The sequence below is a fragment of the Leptopilina heterotoma genome, unplaced genomic scaffold (genome assembly GCF_015476425.1).
Source record: "Leptopilina heterotoma isolate Lh14 unplaced genomic scaffold, ASM1547642v1 Lhet_199, whole genome shotgun sequence".
NCBI classification, from domain to species: Eukaryota; Metazoa; Arthropoda; class Insecta; order Hymenoptera; family Figitidae; genus Leptopilina; species Leptopilina heterotoma.
This window is the reverse complement of record NW_025110915.1, coordinates 558,475-580,426: the sequence shown is the minus strand read 5'-3', so window position 1 is coordinate 580,426 and position 21,952 is coordinate 558,475. Positions and strand designations below refer to the sequence as shown.

Here is a 21,952-nt window from a genome sequence, read left to right as displayed (position 1 = left end):
TAATGTATTGATTATTCTATACTGATATTCATTAGTGGAGTGATTATTCCAGGAGAATTCTTTAGTGGAGTAAATTATTCCAACAAAAATCATTTGATTGTAATTAGTTTTCAAAATTAGCACAAACTTTTCTGCGCCATTTAATAGTAAAAATAAATTTTATTTTTAAAATAATTAAAAAATAAAAGTATTTTCTATTTTATTTTTTTAATCGTAATAAAAATAAAATATTTTATTATTTTGAATTAAAAGTCTTTTATAAAGAAGATAAATTGTTTTTTTACTATAATAATAATTAATAAAATATATTTTTAGTATTTCGAACAAAAAATTCTTTCATAACGAGGAAAAATTGTTTTTTTTATGAATGAAAATGAGAATAAAATATATTTCTCGTATTTCTAAACAAAATTCCTTTGTGAAGAAGAAAAATTGCTTTTTAATTAATAAATATAAAAATAAATTTTATTTCTATTATTTTGAATGAAAATTCTTTTGTAAATCAGAATTTTTTTTTATTTTATACAAATAAGAGAACATTTCTATTAATATTAATAAATATTAATAATATTATATTACTAATAATTAATATATTACTGTCAATTAATATTCTCTTTTATAAATGAATTCTTGCAAAGAATTGTACTAATTTTAATTTTACTTTAATAAATATTATTTCCATTATAATAGAAATACATTTCTATTGTTTCGAATTAAAATTTTTTATAAAAAAGAAAAATATATTTATGTAGTAAAATTTTGTGTAGTAGAATAAATATGATATTAAAATTAAATAATCGAATCAAATTCATTTAATAAAATAATTATTTCAATAAAATTCTTTGATAAAATAAATTATTCCGATAGAAATTTTAATGAAATAATTATTTCCATAAAATTCTCTTGTAAAATAATCATATCGATAAAATTCTTTTGTAAATTAATTATTTCGGATGAACTTTATTATTAAAATAATAAATTCAATAAAAGCCTTTCAAAAAAATTTTTTTAGTACAATTTTTTTCAGAAGAAATGTTATCTTTTAAAAATAAAATCAGAAAAAAATTATTTTTTATTTTATTATTTTTATTATTTTCAATTTTAATTATTACATTTTTTTAATTTTTTTTTATTTTTGAATTAATTACTATATTGAAACAAATAATAGATAATTCTCCAAACAAAATTCTGTTTTAATAAAATAAATTCACTGAATTTTCTCTGGAATTGATTTTTAGTAGAGTAAATTATATATTCTTTGTAAAGAAAACTGTTTTCAGTCGTTCAGCACAAAAATATTCTCTAAAGTTATACAGTTTCCAAAGGAAAATTATGTCAAATTCCTCTCAACTTCTTTCCTACTTGAGAAATAATCTTCGCCAGCAATCTTAATCCGAGATTATTCAAATCTATATATTTCGCAGAATTTCTCAAAACAAGAACCACGATCTTAATGAAGATTAATTTACCTAATCTTCTTTTTAGAAGGGCATAAAAACCGAAATAATTATCTTAAAATCGGCGTGTAGGACAAAAGTTTAATAAATTCGAATTCAATTTTAAAAAAAGAAATCGTAAAAATGAACAAAAAATTTATCAAAAGAGGTATAAAATATGGGTTCTTGAATTAGAAATTGAGAATAAATTCTTTATTACAGGAGCCTTTAGCCTATTAGTAATAAATGAATATTAATAATTAATCTTTTGTAGTTTTATATTTTATAGGTATACCTAAATAGTTCTTTCTTTCTTTAGTTTCATAATTTTCTTCCAACTTTTAAAAAATTTTTGTTAAGTAACTTTTTATATTCGTAAAAATTTAAATAAATAAATAATAGTTTAATTAATAAAATAGTAGAGAAAATGGTAAACAAACTAGAAAATTTGAAAGAAAATTCTATTACCAATTTGAAATTTTTTTTTTCTTTTTTCATTCATTTCGTATACGAATTTTTTCCTTACTAATACAATTTGCTTTCCTTTCTATTTATTTTCATATTTTTCTGCTTTATTTTTCCTTTTTTGTTTTCAAAATTTTTGCAAAAGAGAAAATTTATTTTCGTTAATAAAAAAAAGCTTCTAGCTCGAAGGAAGAAATCTAATGGCTCGTGTAACAAAAATTTCCGAACTTTTTTCCGCTTCCTCTTTACTAAATATTTTTCGATTTTTCCATTTTTTTTTTACTCTTTAGGTTTTTTTCTTCTTCTTTTAGACTTTACTTTAAACTTTATCAAAGAAAAAAATTTACAATTTAGGTTTCTTTCAGATTTTTCTTAAAATGTTAGCACAGAAAAAAAATTTACTTTTATTGCAAAAAAAAAAAAATAAAATAATACTCAACTTGATCGAAGAAAGAAATGGCTCGTATATAAAAAAAAATTCCATCATCTCCTTTCGTTCAATATTCACTAAATATTTAGCACAATTTTTTATTTCATTTTTTCGCTTGTAAAATTTTGCAATGAAAGTTTTTTCTTCCATTGTAGAAAAAACGAACAGATCGAAGAAGGAAATCTAATGACTCGTGTAACAAAAATTTCCGAACTTTCTTCCGTTTCCTCTCTGCTAAATATTTGCGAATATTTCCATTTTTTATTCTATTTTCGTTTTTTCAGTTCAATTCTTTTCTATTTTATTTTTTTTATATTTGTAAATTTATAAACGTGGTTATTTTAGTTTTTTTTATATTTAGTAATAAAAAAATGTACTTTTATTGTGAAAAAAACCAATTAAATTGTAAAAAGAGAGCAAATGGTTTGTATTACAGAAATTTTCTTTTCCTTTCCGGTTAAAATTGACTGTATTTGCAACAAAACTTTTTCAATTTTTCCTTGCTATTGACAAATTTTATCTATTTTTCAAGCTAGAGTGAAATTATCCTTGTATTTAAACTATTTTCCGCCTGCGTAAATTTTTGCAAACGTAAAAATTTAATTTTCTTTAAAAAAAGTCACTAATTTTCTTTTATTGAAAGAAAGTCAACTATAGATTGGAAAAAGACTTTCAAAAAGCTCATGTATCAAACATTTCAATTTTTCCTTTCGATTAATATTCAAAAAAATTTGCAAGCCTAATTTTTTTTCCAATTTATTTATTTATTTTTTCTTCTATTGTCAGATTTTATCAATTTTTTACGCTATTGAAATTATTTTCCGCCTGCGTAATTTTTTGCAAACAGTAAAATTTAATTTAATTGAATTTTTAAGTAAATTAAAAATTAAATTTTAATAAAATAATTTAAACTATATTTAATTTTAATTAAAAAATGGCTATTCTTTTACTTTTTGCAAAAAAAAAAAACACTCCAAATAGAGAGGAAAAAGATTCCTAATAGTCACAAAAATTTCCATTTCTTCCTTTTATTTAATATTCATACTAAATTTTGAAGCTCAATTTTTTGCTATTATTTCCTGTTATCGACTAATTTCATCCATTTTTTACGCTATTGACATTATTTTTCGCTTGCGTAATTTTTTGCAATCGTCAAAATTTAAGTTTACTTAAAAAGATGTCTATAAATTTATTTTTATTGTAAAAAAAACCTGAAAAAAACACCAACTTGATTGAAAAAAAATCCAAATAGCTCGAATAACAAAAATTTACACTTTTTTCTTTTGTTTAATATTCACTAAATTTTGTAACACATTTTTTTCCTGCTGTTAAACAAATTTATCCATTTTTTTTTGCGTTATTGACATTATTTTTCGCTTACGTAAATTTTTGCAGACGGAAAAATTTAATATTTCTTACTAAATAGGTAGGTATTCATTTTCTTTTATTTTAAAAAAACCAACAAGATCAGAAAGACTTCCAAATTGCTCATGTTAGAAAAATTTCCTTCCTTTTCTTTTATTTAATAATTCAAAAATTTTTATTTTATTTTATTTACAATTTGTCTCTGGCTATTAACAAATTTTAACTATTTTTTACGTTATTGAAATTATTTTCCACCTTCGTAAATTTTTGCAAACAAAAAATTTAATTTTAGTTTAAAAAATGAATATTAATTTACTTTTCTTGAATAAAAACTCCAAATAGAACACGAAAAAAATATTTCGCTTTGGAACAGGGATAATTTTCTCTAAAATAACGAAAGTCTTAACTGGAAAAACTAAAAATTTCGCTTATATAATAACATTTGTAGGTATTCCAGATAAAATATTTTTTTGCCTTAAAAAGAAAAAGACTCAAAATAGTCCATGTAACAAGTATTTCCATTTTTTTACTATCGTTTAACATTCACTAAATTTTGTAGCCCAATTTTTTTCCCCCATTATTCATGCTATTGACAAATTCTATCCAGTTTCACCGTTTTATTATTTTCTTTTTACAATTCTATTGACATTATTCTCCCCCTAGATTACTTTTCACAATCGAAAAAATATACTTTTTTTAAAAAAAAAATCTCCTAAATCGAAAGAAAGAAACGTAATGGCTCGTAATAAAATTTCCCACCGCATTTCCCTGGGCGAGTAACGAAAAAAAGGAGAGAGAAAAAAATCTCACTTTACAAATTGAAATAAAGCAAAAAAAAAAAAAAGAAAAGAAAAGAAAAACGATTAGAAAAATTTAACAAGTATCCGAGTTGATGATACTAATTCCACCCCCCCCCCCCTATGTTTTCATTAGTGCTAAAGTACGTTATCCTTAGATCGGGGTCGAGGAAGATATTTTTAGTTTACCGCAAACCCTATTTTACACCGGCATTCTGAATTTATTGATTCACACATAAACCGAGCGTGAAGGCCCCTGCACTAACTTCCGGTTTTGTAGCCATTGACAATGTCAGTGCCTCTGCGAAAACGTGGTTGAGAGAAGGAGAGAGAGAGAGAGAGAGAGAGAGAGAGAGAGAGAGAGAGAGAGAGAGAGAGAGAGAGAGAGATGGTTCACCCACCTTTTCGGCGATCACCACGGAAGACATGCCGCATTGATATCCTCACAATTCTTGATTCCCTTTATTGGAAATGAATTTCAAAAAACAAGAGCACTGTGTTTTTTTGATCACTTGAAAAACCTCACATCTCTCACTTTTAAAATTTCCATTTCGTATTTTAAAGAACCAAAAAAAAAATTCTGGCAGTGATATCGAAAAGTTGTATTTAAGGGGGGATTTTTTTGAACGGCACTAAATTTTTTTTTTCGTGGAACAAGAGAGGGATGAGAAAAAGGAGAGAAAGAGAGAATTTTCGGTATCGAACGAGCCCACCACTTTTGCGTAACTGAAAGCTTTTTCGTGGAACCCTTGTTCGTTGTACGGATAGCCACCCCCGCACACCACGAATCTCAGCCCCCGATCTGACGGCCGGTGCTCTCTCTTACGTCTACGCTCCTTCTCTGATAATAGCAGTCTCTCGCTTTTATCACGCCTGCGCCGAAATGTGGGTGAAAACGAAAAGCAATGAATTCCCGTTTCTCTCCTGCCTATATATATATATACACACTTCCACCCTACAAATACATGTATATATAGGAGTCGTGAGAATATAAATAGTTTCAAACATATTCAGAGAGTGCTGGCTTTTTTTTCTTCTTCTTCTTCGTCTTCGTCTTCTCTCATTTCTCCTCAAGTTACCCCCATCAGAATTTTCATTTTAAAAGCGAACCGAAGGCATTTTGGCTCAATAAATATTTCATGTATATCGTGATAATAATAATGATGATGATGATGATGATGATGGTAATGGGAAAAAATGATAATCAGCATCATTATTCATTCCCTTTGGAAGTTATGTAACTTTTAAAGTGGGCGGAATTGAGAGTATTGAAGTTACAAATTTGTGATAAAATATATTTGTAGGGAATTATTATTTTTTAACTGTTTTTTTTTCTTTTTTTTTTAAAAAGCTAGCTTAACATTATTTTTGAAAACTCTCCACGCCCATTCGTATTTTACGTGGAATTTTTTTATATTCACATTGCCGCTTTCAAGAGCTTTTAACAAAAAAATTTTTTCAGTAGTAAAGGTCAGTTGGAGTCGGACAGAAATAGAAAATGATTGAAATTTTGATACTAGTGATGAGAGAGAAGAGTTTAATGATGATAACATATTTTCTTTTAATTTTTATATTTTTGAAAAATATAATGATAAAGGAAAAAAAATAAATTGGAAAAAATAGAATTTTTATCCAAGAGAGCTCTCTCTCTCTCTCTCTCTCTCTCTCTCTCTTAGATAAAAATTCTATTTTTTTTTCTCAAAACAAAGAAATTTTTTTTTGGAAATTTAACACTAGGAAAGAAAAATGTTTTCGACAGAAAAAAAGTATTCTCACAAAAAAATCTCACTTGTAAGTAGTAAAAATAATTATGCTCAGACAAAGTTGTAAGTTTTTGAAATTCGCCAATCAGTAGTAAAGAATACTTTTAAGTCAGCGACATAAGGTTTGGTATCCAGACAAGAAGTCCAAAAAAAAATTCCAAACCAAAAAATCCAAAGTAAATGAAATCCAAAAAAGTAAAAAAAAATAGTTTCACTTTGGACTTATTTTTTTGGATTTTTTGTCCTGGTCAAAAAGTGCAAAGAAATTAAAAATCCAACAAGAAAAAAAATTTAAAAAAAAATTTTTTTAAATTTAAATGGAATTATATTGAAAAAAATAATTGAATTTTTTTAAAGAATTTTATGAAAATTTGTTGAAAATAATTGTATTTCTTTGAAGAATTGTTTTAAAAATTTTATAGAATGATTGGAATATTTCTAGAAATTTTTTTAATTATGAAAATAATTGTATTTTATGGAAAAATTGTTTTAAAATTTTATAGAATAATTAGAATTTTTCTAGAAATTTTTTTATTTCTGAAAAATAATTGAATTTTTGTGTAAAAACGTGGCTTTGGACAATTTTATTTTGAATTTTTGTACTTTGGACTTTTTTTCTTGGATTTTTTGGATTGGTTTTATTGTCCTGTAATCATAACGTTTGTTTCTTGAAATTTGAGTGCAAGTAGTAAGAGTAATTTTTGTCATACGCAGAATAAATGAAAGTGATTATTTTTTGAAAATTTATGTTTAAGTAGTAAAAGTAGTTTCAATCAGACTAAATAATTAGTTACAGGTAATTTTGCTATTATAAGCAAAAAATACTATTAATCAGTCATAAGTGGTCATTTTATGAATTTTAATCGAAGTAGGAAAAGAATTTTTGGTCAGGCAGAACCAGCATTTTCTCGTAGCTTTACTATAAGTAGTGCAAAGTTATTTTAGTCAGACCAAAGTGGTTATTTAGAGGGAAATTTAGTGTAAGAACCCGTGTGGAAAAATATTGTGGCAGTCTAGAGTCCAATGATTTCCCGATTAGCAATCATCAAGTCCGTCTAATTCTAGACGGTCCATCAAGTCCCGAATCAGTGACTTAACAGATTGGCTTATTAGAAAAAATCTAAGTCAAATATGTCCGTCTAGTACGGTGTTATTAAGACCGTCTAGATTTGGTCTAGGATGTTATATGCGCATGCGTCGATGAATGCCCAGCTGTTAAGTAACATGGCGCCTAATGGCGTCGCGTCGTTTGGCGTCGTTAGATCAGTCAGTGTGTGATGCATTTTGTTTGTGAATTATAGTATTTGTTGTGGTTTCTGTTTTACGTGAATAATAATGTGCTATGTTGTTGTTGTTTTCTGTATAATTTAATTTTAAATGTGCCCTGAAAAAAAATGATTTTGATGTGTTTCTATGTGTTTTGATTAGTCGGCTGAAGCTAGCAGTCGTACTCAGCATCAATGTTTAGGCGTCATCTACCAATATGCCTCTCCTTCAAATTTTGTAATACTTAATGATTTAAAAAACCATCGAGTATTGTTATTTGGGAATCAATATCCACTAAATAGCAAATTTAGTAAGTTTTTATTTATTAATTTCATTAATTAGTGGTTGACGCCTAAAGATTGGTGCTGAGTACGACTGATAGTTTCATCCGGCTGTTTTGATTTGCAGTAAATTTTATTTTACAAAAAGACTACTATCTCCAATGCCAAAGATTGGGAGGGACACAAAGCCTTACGCTTAAAGAAAGTTGAAGTGAAAAATACAGAAAGTTAAAATATTTTTTAATACTTTTTATATAAAAAAAAGTCATTAAAATTATTTCAAATATAATTAAGTTTTATTATTCTAAGAATAGTTGTCATAACATATAACGAGAAATTTTGAATAGACGTAGATTAGAATTTACTAGCACTGCTGATCAGACCAGAAACGCTGGTCTATTCTAGACGATAGCGTGGAAGTTTCGTTTCAATTCTGAACAGCCGCTCGACAAGACCGTCTGCCCTGGGTCTAGAAAGACGTTAGACAGTCTATTAAGCGCTTGGTCAGCGCCCTAAAATTTTTCCACACGGGAAAGAAAAATAATTTTGGTTAGAAAAAAGCGGTTAGTTAGAGGAAATTTTAGTTAAAGTAGTATAAATATTTTCGGTCAGACAAACATTGTAGTTTCTAAATGTTTTAGTATCAGTAGTAAACAATATTTAAGTCACACATAAGTGGTCGTTTTATGGATTTTATTTGAAGTAGAAAAAGTATTTTTGGTCAGACAAAAAGCTTATTTTCTCGCAACTCAACTATTAGTAGTGAAAAGTTATTTTAGTCAGACAAACGTCGTAATTTAGAGAGTAAAAGATATTATTAGTCAGTATCAGTAGTAAAAACATATAAAGTCAGACATTACGCTTGTTGTACATATTTTACTCTAAGTGGAAAAAGTAGTTTTGGTCAGACAAAGAAAGTATTTTTTTCGTAATTCTATTATTAGTAGTCAAATTTTCTATTTAATCAAAATTGACGGATTTTCAAAAATTTAATGCAATATTACTACTACTAGTAGTGCAAGTAATTTTAGTCAGACAAAAGTGGTTATTTAATGGAAATTTAATTGCAAGTAGTAAAACTAATTTCGGCCAGACAAAATTTTTGTGTTAGTAGTAAAAGTATTTTTGGTCAGACGTAGTAATTAGTTTTCTTGCTTTTAACTATTAGTAGTAAAAAATACTATTAGTCAGACACTAAGTGATAATTTTATGCATTTTAGTTTAAGTAGAAAAAACGCTTTGATCAGACAAAATTAACTATTAGTAGTAAAAAGCTGTTATAGTCAGACAAAAGTGGTTAATTAGAGGAAATTTTAATGTAAGTAGTACAACATAATGTAAGTCAGACAAATATGGTAATTAAAGGTAATTTCAGTTTAAGTAATAAAAATAATTTAGGTCCGACAAATGTTGTAGTTTCTCGAAGTTTGACTATCAGTAGTAAAAATATTTTAAGTCAGACAAGTTTTGAGTTATTTGAAATTTTAGTATCAGTATAGTAAAAGTATTTTTGGTCTGACAAAGTGCTTTATTTTCAAAATTTTAATTGTAAAAAGAATTACTATTCCTAGTAAAAAAAAATTTAGTGATAATAATTTATGTAAATTTTAATTTTCAATAGTGAAAACTTGTTTTAGATACACAAAGTCACTTTTAAAATACATTTTAAGTAGTTCAAAAATTTTCAGTCAGACAAAGCATTACTGTTTTGTAATTTTACAAGTAGCAAAAGAAATTTGAAGTTAGTTAAAATGCAAGTTGCGTGTAATTTTAATCTTTACTTGGTAAAGTAGGTTTTATTAAGAGAAAACTCAGACTCTGATTCTAGTAGTAAAAGCAGTTTACGATCAGACAAAGTAATGATACTTTCAACTACTTTTAATTTTCAGTCGTAAATAAGAGTTTCAGTTCAAAAAAAACATTGTTTCGCCTAGTTTCGGTGTAAACAGTAAAACCGATCTTCAGCCAGCCAAGTAAATTATTTCTTGTAATTTTACTCTTAGTAGTAAAAGTCTAATATAGTCAGCCTAAAATGTAATCATCTCATTTTTACCACAACTAATTTTCTATCAGTTTACAAAAGTAGAAACAACAATCTTAAGCCAGAAAAATAATTTATTTCTTTTCTTTTGATTCCAAGTAGTAAAAATATTTTTTAGTCAGACCAAAAATGTCTTTCTATCTTGTATTTTTGTATTGCAATTTTATCCTACAGTACTACAGTAGAAAAAGTGGATTTTAGTCCGACAAAAGTACAAGTTGTCAATAACTTTATAATCTTTCAAGTGTTTTTTTTTCTACCACTTTGGTGTCAGTAGTAAAATTCAAGTATAGTCAGACAATGTAAATTTTTGTAATTTTCACGTAACTATTAGTAGTAAAAATAATGTCCAATCAGACAACCTTTCTGAATTCTTTCCTGTGAATTTCCCATCAGTAGAAAAAGTGAGTTTTAGTCAGACTTTTCTCCCCTGTCTAAATCGTAAGGCCAACTTTAGTTTCATTCATTCCGGCGGAACGAATCGTACTTCAAATAAAATTACGATGAGTATTTTCGGCCCTCAACAAATAAACGGAAAGGAAAACGATATTTAATTTGAACAGACTGGTTTAGTTTTAATGAGAATAATTGATTATCTGAAATTACTTCACCAACTTTTTAATACCAGTCACTGAACAAATTGAATAGGTTTATATTTTCATAAAAAAATATTTATCTCCATATAGAAATTATAATTATTACAATTATATTATATAATTATAAATTATTTATTATTTTACTATTATTTATTATTTATTTTAAATTTTTAATATTAATAAATAAAATAAACAATTATTTTACTTATTAATATTAAAAATTAAAATAAATAAAAATAATACCTAATTTTTACTGAATCCCAAATTTGCAAAAAACATAAAATAATGAAAAATAAAATTTTGAAAATAAAATCTAGCAAACACATGAAAAATTGGCATTGAATTTAGCCGCCAGAATGGCGAGTGTTCACGACGCCAGAACGTCTAGCTCCAATACAACTTAAGCGTGTATACGATATCAAAAGTCGAGGACGCCGACGTTTTTTCTTTCACTAAGAATCTATTTCACAGCAGTTTTCTCAAAAAAAAAAAAAAATAAAATAAATTTTTCTCCCCAAAAGAAAGAAAATCTTTTAAACATCCTTTTAAGTACATCGAAATTATTACAAGATTCATTAATAGTAATAAATGTTTTGAAAACTTCTCTTCAGATTGAATAACCCAATAATTACCATAATTAGAATACGTCACGATTTAAGATTCTCTCATCCATCTATTGTGTACATATATATATTGTTATCGAAAATGGAAATTTTATACAAGAGGAAAATTTATATTTTGTAAAATATTGTACAAATTGCAAATTTTTTTTTTTCAGTTGTAGTTTTTTTCTTTCCTTTTAAGAAATTCTTCTATATAATGGTTAAGGATGAAAAGATCACGTTTCAAGATACATAAAGGTTTATTCGTGACGAGCATGTAACTATTTATCTTTCTACGGACGTATTTTATATGTATCACGTTCATAGATATATATCGATAAATGTAAAAAGATCACGAGAAGATAAAAAAGCCAGAAAGGAAAAATTTTATAATTTTCAAAAAGCAGTAAAAAAAATTTTATTTTCAATCCTTTTTCTCGGATATTTTAAAAATTTGTAACTCAAGACTTACTAACATTATGTAAAACTAACTAAAATTAAGTGTAACTAACTAACATTAAATAATTAGTTATTAAAAATTAATTTCCACTTTGTAATTCAATTAATATTATTCTTATTATTATTGTTTTATAATTAATATTATCCTTATTGCTATTATGGTTATTATTTTTATACTTAATAATTATAAAAAATAATTTTTAGTTTCATTATTATTAATATCATTGTTATTACAAATATACATTAAGTGAAAGTTAAACGAGATTGATTCGAGAAATCTATAATATGTAACGCAGAAAAGAGCAAACAAAGTCACAGGAAAAAGTTGAACGAGAACTTTTTTTTCTATTCTTATTACGACAAAAGTTACTTTATAAAAGTTTCTAAAATATAAAATTTTAATACGACTTTGATACTTAAACTTTAGACACATGTCAATTTAAAAAGCGAAATTTATTATCTGTTTAGTACTTTTGAACTATAAAGGGAAAATTAGTTTGAAAAATGTAATTAATATATATGAATGTAAAAGAAAAATGAATCTCTATCAAGTAAAAAAGTAAATAGAAAAATTATTTACTAACGTAATATTTACAATTTTTGTTTTTTCCAAATATTTGCAACATTTCCTCTTGTTTTCGCAGTCAGTACCTACACAAACATTTATAACCTTCTTTTTAAATACAAAATTAAAACATTTGTAGAGGCAAATAAAATGTAAATAAGACAACTTCAGAAGGTATAACAAAATATTCCTGCAAAGTTTGACTTTTTTCTTTTGTAAAATATTTTTATAAGTGGACAAATTAGAAAAAAAATAAAAAAATAGATAAAAAATAGAAAATATTTTTAGAAATATATAAAAATGTACAGTAAAATATAAAAAACAGAAAAATATAAAAGAGGTTGGGAAAAAAATTCGAAGACGGTTTTTAATAGAAAAAATTGGAACAAAATTTATTTAAAACTTAGTTTTTCCTTATGCTACAATTTTTTTTTTATAATTTATACATATTGTAAACACATTCATTCGTCAGTTTTATATTTTTCCATATCCTCTTAACTTGAATTCTGATTAAATTTTACAGAATAGCCACCACTGTTTGGATCTTGTTGTAACTGGAAATTATCGGTTGAGAGGCCAAAAGGTTTTAAAACTAAGTTACCAAGATCTTTCAATTTTCCCAGCATTTCGGTTTTTAATTTCTCGTTTCTCTGTTCAATTAAACTTGGTAGCCTCTGTTGAAGAAAAAAGTTTATTCAATTTTTTTCTATTTTTTTTTTTTTTTGAAGATTTTAACAGAATGTTAATTGAAATATTAATTGTAATAATAATAATGAATTTCAAAGAGAAACTTACCCTAATTGCACAATTCGACTCGGTGTGACTTGGATCGAAAGTTAAAACTTTTTTAAAGTCTTCCAAAGCCTCATCGAATTTCTCTGTTTCCTCGTATAAATTAGCACGTCTTAAATAAGCTTTTACATAATTTGGATCTAGTTGAATAGCTTTAGTACAATCTCTAATTGCAGATTGTTTCTCATTCTGTGAATGGTGTAAAATTAAAAGAGTTAATTTCAAAGTGTGAATATAATTCAAAAAAGTTTTTTGCACACAATTTTTGTTCCTTTAGATAGAATTATTTACGCTGTTATTTATTAATTGATAAATATTTATTATTATTCAATTGGTTGATTATTAATTTATTAATTTTTAAAATTTCATAATCAAAATTTAAAAGAATCACTTATTAAGTACAAAATTAATTATTACTGTTCATATTTTCAAAAATTTTAATAAAATTCCTCGAAAGAATTCAATTTTTTTTTAAATTTTAAAACATTTCGAAAAAATTTTAATAAATCCTTCGAAAATATTCAATTATTTTTATAAATAGTAAAGTTCTTCGCAAGGATTCAATTAATTTTATAAATAGTAAAATTCTTTGCAGGAATTCAATTATTTTCAAAATAACTTTAATTGAATTCCTCGGATGAATTCAAATATTTTAAAATATTTCCATAAATTTCAATTATTTCCTAAGATTTTAATAAATTCTTCAAAACAATTCAACTATTTTTTCAAATACTAAAATTCTTTGCAGGAATTAAATTGTTTTTAATCCAATTTAAATAAAAATTCACGGAAGAATTTAATTATTTTCAAAAATTTCCATAAAATTCAATTTCAACAAGAATTCAAAATTCTCTAAAAATAATTCAATTATTCTCAAAATATTAAAAAAAATTCTATATAAAAATTAAATTACTTTCAATGCAATTTTTAAATATATTTGTCAAAAAAATTGAATGAATTTAATTATTTTCAAAAAATAATAAAATTCTTGTGAGGAATTCAATTATTTTGAATATACTTAATTTTCATAAAATTCTTTAAAGAAATTCAATTATTTTTGAAACAACTTTAATTCAATTTTTCCAAAAAATTTCATTATTTTCAAATATTTCTATAAAATTCTTCATAACAATTCAATTTTTTTCTAAAATTTTAATAAATCCTTCGAAAAAATTCAATTATTTTTATAAATAGTAAAATCCTTTGCAGAAATTCAATTCTTTTTAAAACAATTTTAATAGAATTCCTCGAAAAAAATTAAATTTTCAAATGTTAACATAAAATTCATTTATTTTCTAAAATTTTAATAAATTCTTCGGAACAATTCCATTATTTTTATAAATAGTAAAATTCTTCACAAGAATTCAATTATTTTCAATACAATTTTAATAAAATTCTTCTTCATAAATTACAACTGTTTTCAAAATTTTCAATTAAAATTATTAAAAAAACTTCATTAGTTTAAAAAAAATTCAAAGAAATTCTTCAAAAGAATTTAATTAGGATTTTTTAGAATTTTAATAAAATTCTTCGCGAGAATTCAGTTATTTTTCTAAATAATAAAATTATTTGAAGGAATTCTATTATTTTCAAATTTTTTGATAAAATTCTTTGCAACAATTCGATGATTTTCAATACAATAATTTTAAAATTGAAAATATTTGAAAAGAAAAATCGAATTGTATTATTTCACATACCGGAAGTTTGGATTTAGCTGCAGCCCTGTTAGCGAAGAGAAAAGTCCTTTCTTGAGTACAACACAAAGGACAAATTTTCAAAGCTTGAGAATACATAGACAGGGCTGTTTCAAATTCACCCATTCTGAATCGATCATTAGCATCTCTTCTGATGATTTCAGACTCTTTTTGCAACAACTAAAAGAATTTGTTTTAAAAAAATAACACATTACAAATTTTTCTATGTTTAGAATTAATTTTAATAATAATTAATTTTTAATACTAATAATTATTATTTTTCCTCTATTAGAATATCGAGAAAATGTTTCAAACATTACAGAGCTCTAACCATAACCTCAAAATAAATAATTTTATTTAAAAAAAAGAGAAGGAAAAAATTTTTCCTTTCCCCAAAAAAAGAAACTTAATTTAAAATTTATCGTAATTTGCAAATCAAAAAGTCTATTGAACTCAATATGAAAAAATAAGGACAAAATAGAAAGTGAACTAACCTTTTTGTCTTCCTCGGTTAAATTTAAATCCCTGTCTTTTAACTCCTCTTCGTCGGATAAATCTTCATCAATTACATTTTCAGTTGTTTCAGATTTTTCCTCCTTTTCATCCTCATCAGGATCTTTTCCTATATTCTCCCAGGGATCATCCTTATTACTACTGTTTGACTCGAAATTTTCACCTTTCTCAGATTTCGTCTTATCATCCTTCATACAGGTACTTTTAAAATCTTTCGTTAATTCTTCGATAATCTCCTCATTCGTTTGCAAAGTATGTAATTTCTTTTCAGCCATTTTCTCTTATTATTTATAAAATATTTTCTCTATTATATTTAATTTATTAATTATCAATAAAAAAAATAATATACAGAAATTGACAAATGCTAAACTTATCACTGAATTTTTTTTTAAGGTTATGACACAAAATCATTGCGCGAGAGCGGTATTTAATATTTTTCATTTTTACTCTGGCGACGAATTGTGGTACTAAAAAAATATGCTAATAATGTAGAATTTTTATTCAAATAAAAAAAAATTTTGTTTTATTTATTTTTTTAATAAAAGGAAGGTTCGAGGAGTTGGTGCAAATCAGATTCTTTGATCTATTTACATAATTATCGAAAAGGGGTTCTTTGCCTAAATGAAATGGCTTTTGTCTAACTTATCTACATATCCGGCTACCGTTGTATATAGTAGCCGGATTTCCGTTTCCAGTTCCTTTTGCCCATACTGACTTCGTCCCCATTAACACCCACCTCTTTGATTTTTATACTATTACCTTAATTTCTCTCTGGGACAAAATTTAAATCTACTCGAGTTCGAGATCCAACCAAATCTCACTCGTCTTGCTCGTCGTTTGATGTTTGGTCTTGTTCGATCGCAGTGCAGGGAATTTAAATTTAAGGTCGACTTTCACACTATTCTAAAACAAGGCTGATTTACACCGAAAAATTCAAGGTCATTCTGCGCACGCGTGACAATTACCCACCAGAATTTAAAACACAGTTCCTGAAAAAGCAATTTTTCTCGTTAAAGCAATAAATAAAAATATTAAATAATGAATTATTCAATAGCAAATAAACGGAAATAAATAAAAGCTATAGCCAAAAATATTTTTTACCCTAAAATATATTTATAATTTAAAAAAAAAGATGTAAGGATTAATAATATAATTACACTATTAAATCTAATAATTATTTTAAGTTATAAATTTAAATTGATAATTTTTCATTTCATTCAAAAGTATCGAAAGGTTAATTAAATAAAAACTAAACTCTCACTGTTTTATAAATATTTATAATGTATATTGTTTACAAAAATAATCAAAATAATCAAAAAACTTCATTTTTTTCAAAAAAGCATAAAATCTATAATCGTTTAATGAAACTAGAATGACAAAAAATGAATAAAAATCAAAAAACAATTCTCACATTTTATAAAATGAAATTTTTTTCTTCTTTACAATATGCATAAATATTATATATATATTTATTGCAATATAAGTAGTGCGTTAACTATATATATATTATAAATAAAAAGCATCGAGAATAACATTTCCGATAACAATGCACTTGAGGCAAGAAAATGCTCATAAAATTATTACGCAGCTTATTACTAAATTAAAAAATATATCATATATACTTATAATTTATAAACAAAATTTTTTTGTAATCCGTTTTGTCACATAAATTGAAAATTATTTCGTCGCCTTCAACAAAAAAAAAAATTATTTTTCCAAAACAATACAATTTTTTTTTTCTTTTTGATCATCGAAGGTGCGAAAAATAGGCTTTCGAATATTGTTTCGCAAAAAATACGACTTAATATCGTTGCATTAATATATAAGTACATCATTCCTATAAATATGTATATATTTTTAACACTGGAGAAAGTATTTTTAACTCCTTTTTTTTACAATAAAGAATTAAATGAATATATCAAAAAGATTCAGAAAACTTTTTCTTTTTTTCAGAAATGTGTCTCGACGCATATTTTATATTTATATTTGTGTAAAAATTACCGATCTTACACGTATAACGTTTTTTTTTTCTCTCTCAAACTAGATATTATCACATTTGCAATATTATTTATATGTTTCAAAATGGGTTTCCTATCTTTTATCGACATCCATTTAAAAACTAAAATTTATCATTCCTTGGTATTTTATATATAATATGTGGATTATGTTATTATTATTAATTCAAGTTTTGATATAGCGCGAATATTATGCCTACTTTTTCGTTAAAAAAGAGCAGCTTTCAATATTATATTGCTTGTAAAATGCTGCAAAGACGGAAAAAACTGTACAGTCAAAAATTCTGGTGTTGCTCTAAGTACCTATATTTATATAATATATGATTTGAAGATCTAATATATGAGTGAATGGAGAATAATCTCTCTTTGTATGATATTAAAAAAAAATCGAATAATTTATAATAGAGAAAATTAGAGCTTCATCACATGTTTTCTTTTGTTTTTCTGATCTTACTGTAGGTACATATTTTCTATACGTTAAAAAAATGAACGACGACATTTCGTATAATAATAATAATGACTAGAATTAAAAATTCAATCCTGCTTTTGCCTGGTGACGTTACCATTTGTATTTGAGGATTCCTCCTCAATTTGTCGCGATTTCACTTTCTGTCGAAGTTGAGCCCTTTTTAAACTTGTCATCAATTGACTCGATTGGTATAACCAACTTGCCTTTAAATATATATTAATTAAAAATACATATTATAATAATTAACATATTAATAATTAACAATTTCTACTTCAAATACTAATGAATTCTAATTTTTATACAATAAAATTGTTATTAAGGACAACAGTAAATAAACAATAAAAATCAGTATAAAAAATAACTATACTAATTCTATTTTGATAAAATTATAATATATGAATTAGAAAGTGGAATAAAAAATAAATACTCACCACCATAATCATACAGTTAATTAAAATAGGCACTGAGAAAACGAGAGATATAAATTGGCCTTTGGAATCGAAGTATTGCTGTCTAGAAAATACCCTGTAAGAAATCAAAATAATCATGTATCATTTAATGTTACATCACGTAATAAATAATAAGATTCTGCACGAACAGGAATAATTTTAGTACAAAACTTACTTCCAATTTGTGGCTGCAACTTCGTTGATACTTTCAGAAAAGTAGACTAATAGTACTTGAAAATTAAAAGAAAAAGAAAATTATTATTATTTATTGTCACAATGTTAAATTAAAGAAGCAATAATTAGTTAAAATTTAAAAATTACTCTCACAACTAAATTAAAGAATCTCAGTTAAAACTAATAGTAAAAATAAAAATAATAATAATTTGAGACTCGATCCTAAGAATTTAGAGATTTCTTTCGGAAATTAAATAATAAAAAAGGGGACTATAATTATTATTTCTTAAACACAATCAATATTAAAATTATAACTATTATTATTATATTAAATATTCTTTCAACTATCAAAATTGTAATTATTATTTTTAATTATTAAAATTAATATTAATTTTTCTAATTACCATATATTAAATTTACTTTCATATTTTGTATCTTTATAAAAAAAAAATTTTAAATTAACTCTTTTATCCAATTGCTTTAATTTTCATTTCTTTAACGTTTACAGACAATTATGAGCGATTATTATTATAATCGAATTTAATCAACTTACGGAGTATAAGGAAAAGGATAATTTGAAAGTTGGCATGATTTCGCGTCATCAATGCTGTCATTGTGATGGCCACATGAAAAGTTAATAAAATTGCTAACCAGGGGTCCCTCCATTCGATCTGAAACAATTTTTTTTTTATTATTTCAATTATTCCTCATATTTTTTTCAAATACATTCATATCATCATTAGCGTGTTCATTTATTTAAATTAAAACTGGTATATTACTTTTTCTTTTGTGCTTATCAGAAAATGAATACATAATTATTTACAAAAGTATATTATAATTTAGAAAAATAATTATTGTAAAGAAAATAATAAATTTATTTAGTCAAATAAAGATAAACATTTATATTTTTTAATAAAAAAAAAATTTATTTTTGTGCTTATCAAAAACAGTGAATTTAGAATTATTTACAAGTACATTAAAATAATAAATATTTTTATGTTTATTTGACTAAAAGGCAAATAAACATTTATATTTTTTAATAGTAATATAATAATTATTTTTTTTACATAAAATTCAATTTAAACAAATTTAAATAATTTATTTCTTTATTCGTTTCAAAATTTGTATGAAGAAGAAAATTTTCTTTAATAAAAATATATATTAAAAACTAATGAAAAATTATAAGACCAAACAGTCGCGAATAATGTCTGAGTAAATAAAGAAGAGTTTATTCAAATGTATAGACTATTGATAATATAAAAATATAAATAATAATAAAAAAGGAATTTTAAATATAAATTGCAGTGTACAAGTTTAATTTGAATAAATAAAATTTTTTTATTAAATTTAATATTTAATATTTAAAAAAAAAAATTTTTTTTTATTTGTAATAATTAATAATAATTTAATAATAAATAATAATTTCAATAATAATTTTAAAAAATAATAATTGAAAATTATAATGACAATAATAATAGTAAAATAGTTATTATAATAATGAAGAGTATAAAAAATTTTCCTAAAATTATGAATGTTGGTATGTTCAAATATGAACGAAAGTTTGTTTCTTTATAAATATTTTTAAAAATTAAACTATTAAATTATAATTATACTAAGTTAAGAATAATATAAATTAAGAATTTATTTAAATTAAGAATTATTTATTTCAATAAATTGCAAATTAAAAGAAGTAACCAAAGTCGTTTATTTGTATGTTCGAAATTTTAGAAACATGATAAGAATGAAGAAGAAGAAGAAGAAAACTAAAGTTTTATGAATTTAAAGTTAAACTAAAGAACTAAAACTTAAACTAAAATCAATTATAAGCTAAAGAATTTTTATAGATTAAAAAATTTCTTTCTCACTTAAACAATACGTTTAAATATTATTTATCTCCATGGTTAAGTTAAACAAACACATCATTCTGTGTGAATTGTTGGTATACTTGTCACAGAACATGATAAATGCATATTAGGTACTTAAATAATGCGCTCTCATTAAAATTTTTTGCACGTCTCTCATATTCGTGACAATGGCGAATTAAAAAAAAAAAAAGAAGAAAAAAAAATGAGAGAATAAAAAACTATTTTACTATATAATTATGTTTGCAAAAATTTTGATGAGAATATTTCAAATTTTTCTCTCTATATAGAAAGTTTTTTAATTTCCACTCTTGAATTTTACCGAATTTTTAAAGAAGCCAAAAAGAGAAAGTGACATATATTTAAATATATTTACAAAAAAAAAATTCTCGTATAAAAAAATATTTACATATATATGTAAAATCTTATAAACTCTCTATAATTACGTAATGAACTATATATGAAATTCTATCGATTATTCGTTCAATTTAATTTTACAATTTATGTATGTATATATATGTAAACATATATTGGTGTTACATTTTGCTGTCATACATTACTGTTATATACATTTAAATTAATGAACATTCAAGGTAACACTACCCGGTATCTGTTTAAATAATGTGACACCATTATAAAAAGAAGTTCATAATAATTCATTTTATTCAACGTTCATAATAATTTTATTACACAAGTAAACATTTTTTTCTTATTCTCAATTTTTTTTTTTTAATTTTGATAATATGCAATCTCATGAGAGACGAATAATTGGGTGGCATGATAACATGTATATATATATATATATAATGCTGAATATAATAAGCTACTTTGATTGGAGCAGAACCGGTGACATTATATTGTCATGATATAAAAATTTTTCCTTTCATTAAAAATTCTGTTTTATATACACTCACAGAGAATGTTTGAGAGAAAAAAACACTATATTATCACTAGATATTTTTTTGTGTGTCATTAAAAATTTTAATTTTAAAAGTAATATTTAATTTTGTAAACACTTACACTGAGTAAAAAGGGCCAAATACCATCGATTGCATCAGTCGCGATAAATTGCTGCTTGCTCATTATTTCTTTATTATAATGATTGTGGAAAAAATTTTACATTAAAAAAAAATTGAGAAATAAAAATAATGAGACAATTTCTCATCCGTTATTGTTGTCTTGAAACGCACACATTTATTATTATATGATATATATGTGTTTATACAGGAAACTAGTTACAATGCAGACGCATATGCGTTGATTACCAATATATAAACTGACATAACATTCATGTTGGGTTATAAAAGCCCTTTTTTTTTGTTGAATGATTCGATTATCCAATGGGAAAATTTCTTATTCTGCTGTATCCAAAATGAAAATCGGAGAATATTTGTTTGTTGCCATCTGTATTGGAAATTGGGTAAGTTTAGAGTGAAGTTCCGTGAGGATAAGTAGAAAATCTGTTTTTAATCAGACGAAACAGATTTCTACTGGTTCGAAAGTTAGTCTCTGCGGTGTTTTCCTTTTCAGTTGTCACTGTTTTTTGAACTGAAGGAGGGAGAATTGTTTTTTGGAATAACATAGAAAATTTATAAACAAATTGACAATTTAGTACTTTAATTATTTATTATTTTAAGTAATTTTAGTAATTTTCAGTAATTTTTACTGATTTTAGCTAAAATTAGGGATTTAGTGATTATTTAGCAGTAATTTTAGCTAAATACCTAAAATATTAATTTAATAGTTTAGTAATTTTAGTAATTATAGTAATTTTCGTTAAAATTAGTAATTCAGTGATTATTTGGCGGTAATTTTAGCTAAATATCTAAAATACTTCATTTTTAGATAGTATTTTCATAGAAATTTTAGTAATTTTTAGTAACTTTTTCTAATTTTCCCTAAAATTAGTGATTCAGTA

General features: G+C 24.3%; 3 protein-coding genes across 4 annotated transcripts in view; all 3 read right to left on the bottom strand.

Moving 5' to 3' along the window:
* The window catches only part of LOC122501063 (probable sodium/potassium/calcium exchanger CG1090), a 31,498-nt gene extending 26,179 nt beyond the window's left edge, over positions 1-5,319 (bottom strand). Inside the window, exon 1 of the mRNA XM_043610304.1 lies at positions 4,895-5,319. Within this exon, the coding sequence (XP_043466239.1) occupies positions 4,895-4,921 (27 nt within the window). The 5' untranslated portion in view covers positions 4,922-5,319. The remainder of the gene's footprint in view (positions 1-4,894) is intronic.
* A 7,111-nt stretch (positions 5,320-12,430) lies between these two features.
* On the bottom strand, positions 12,431-15,961 carry LOC122501062 (tetratricopeptide repeat protein 1). Of its 2 annotated transcripts, XM_043610303.1 has the most exons (5): positions 15,825-15,961; positions 15,047-15,345; positions 14,556-14,732; positions 12,862-13,047; positions 12,431-12,740 (listed from the first exon to the last, which is right to left on the bottom strand). In XM_043610303.1, the coding sequence occupies exons 2-5, from the start codon at positions 15,338-15,340 to the stop codon at positions 12,561-12,563; spliced, it is 837 nt and encodes a 278-aa protein (XP_043466238.1). In that variant the 5' UTR covers positions 15,341-15,345; positions 15,825-15,961; the 3' UTR covers positions 12,431-12,560. The 2 variants fall into 2 exon arrangements, with proteins under 2 accessions (XP_043466238.1, XP_043466237.1); XM_043610302.1 differs by lacking the exon at positions 15,825-15,961 and having other exon boundaries at positions 15,047-15,477.
* A 1,277-nt stretch (positions 15,962-17,238) lies between these two features.
* Positions 17,239-21,336, bottom strand: LOC122501061 (transmembrane protein 18). Its single transcript, XM_043610300.1, has 5 exons — positions 21,055-21,336; positions 18,726-18,843; positions 18,174-18,228; positions 17,981-18,074; positions 17,239-17,752 (listed from the first exon to the last, which is right to left on the bottom strand). The coding sequence occupies exons 1-5, from the start codon at positions 21,115-21,117 to the stop codon at positions 17,615-17,617; spliced, it is 468 nt and encodes a 155-aa protein (XP_043466235.1). The 5' UTR covers positions 21,118-21,336; the 3' UTR covers positions 17,239-17,614.
* Between the last annotated feature and the right edge of the window lie 616 nt (positions 21,337-21,952).

Coding starts and splice junctions, on each gene's coding strand:
- LOC122501062 (XM_043610303.1), bottom strand. CDS start 15,340: ATGGCTGAAAAGAAATTACATACTTTGCAAACGAATGAGGAGATTATC. Junction 14,733..15,046: donor TAACCGAGGAAGACAAAAAG/GTTAGTTCACTT, acceptor AAATTCTTTTAG/TTGTTGCAAAAAGAGTCTGA. Junction 13,048..14,555: donor CAGCTAAATCCAAACTTCCG/GTATGTGAAATA, acceptor CACCATTCACAG/AATGAGAAACAATCTGCAAT.
- LOC122501061 (XM_043610300.1), bottom strand. CDS start 21,117: ATGAGCAAGCAGCAATTTATCGCGACTGATGCAATCGATGGTATTTGG. Junction 18,844..21,054: donor TTTGGCCCTTTTTACTCAGT/GTAAGTGTTTAC, acceptor AAATTGTTTCAG/ATCGAATGGAGGGACCCCTG. Junction 18,075..18,173: donor GTTGCAGCCACAAATTGGAA/GTAAGTTTTGTA, acceptor GATTTCTTACAG/GGTATTTTCTAGACAGCAAT.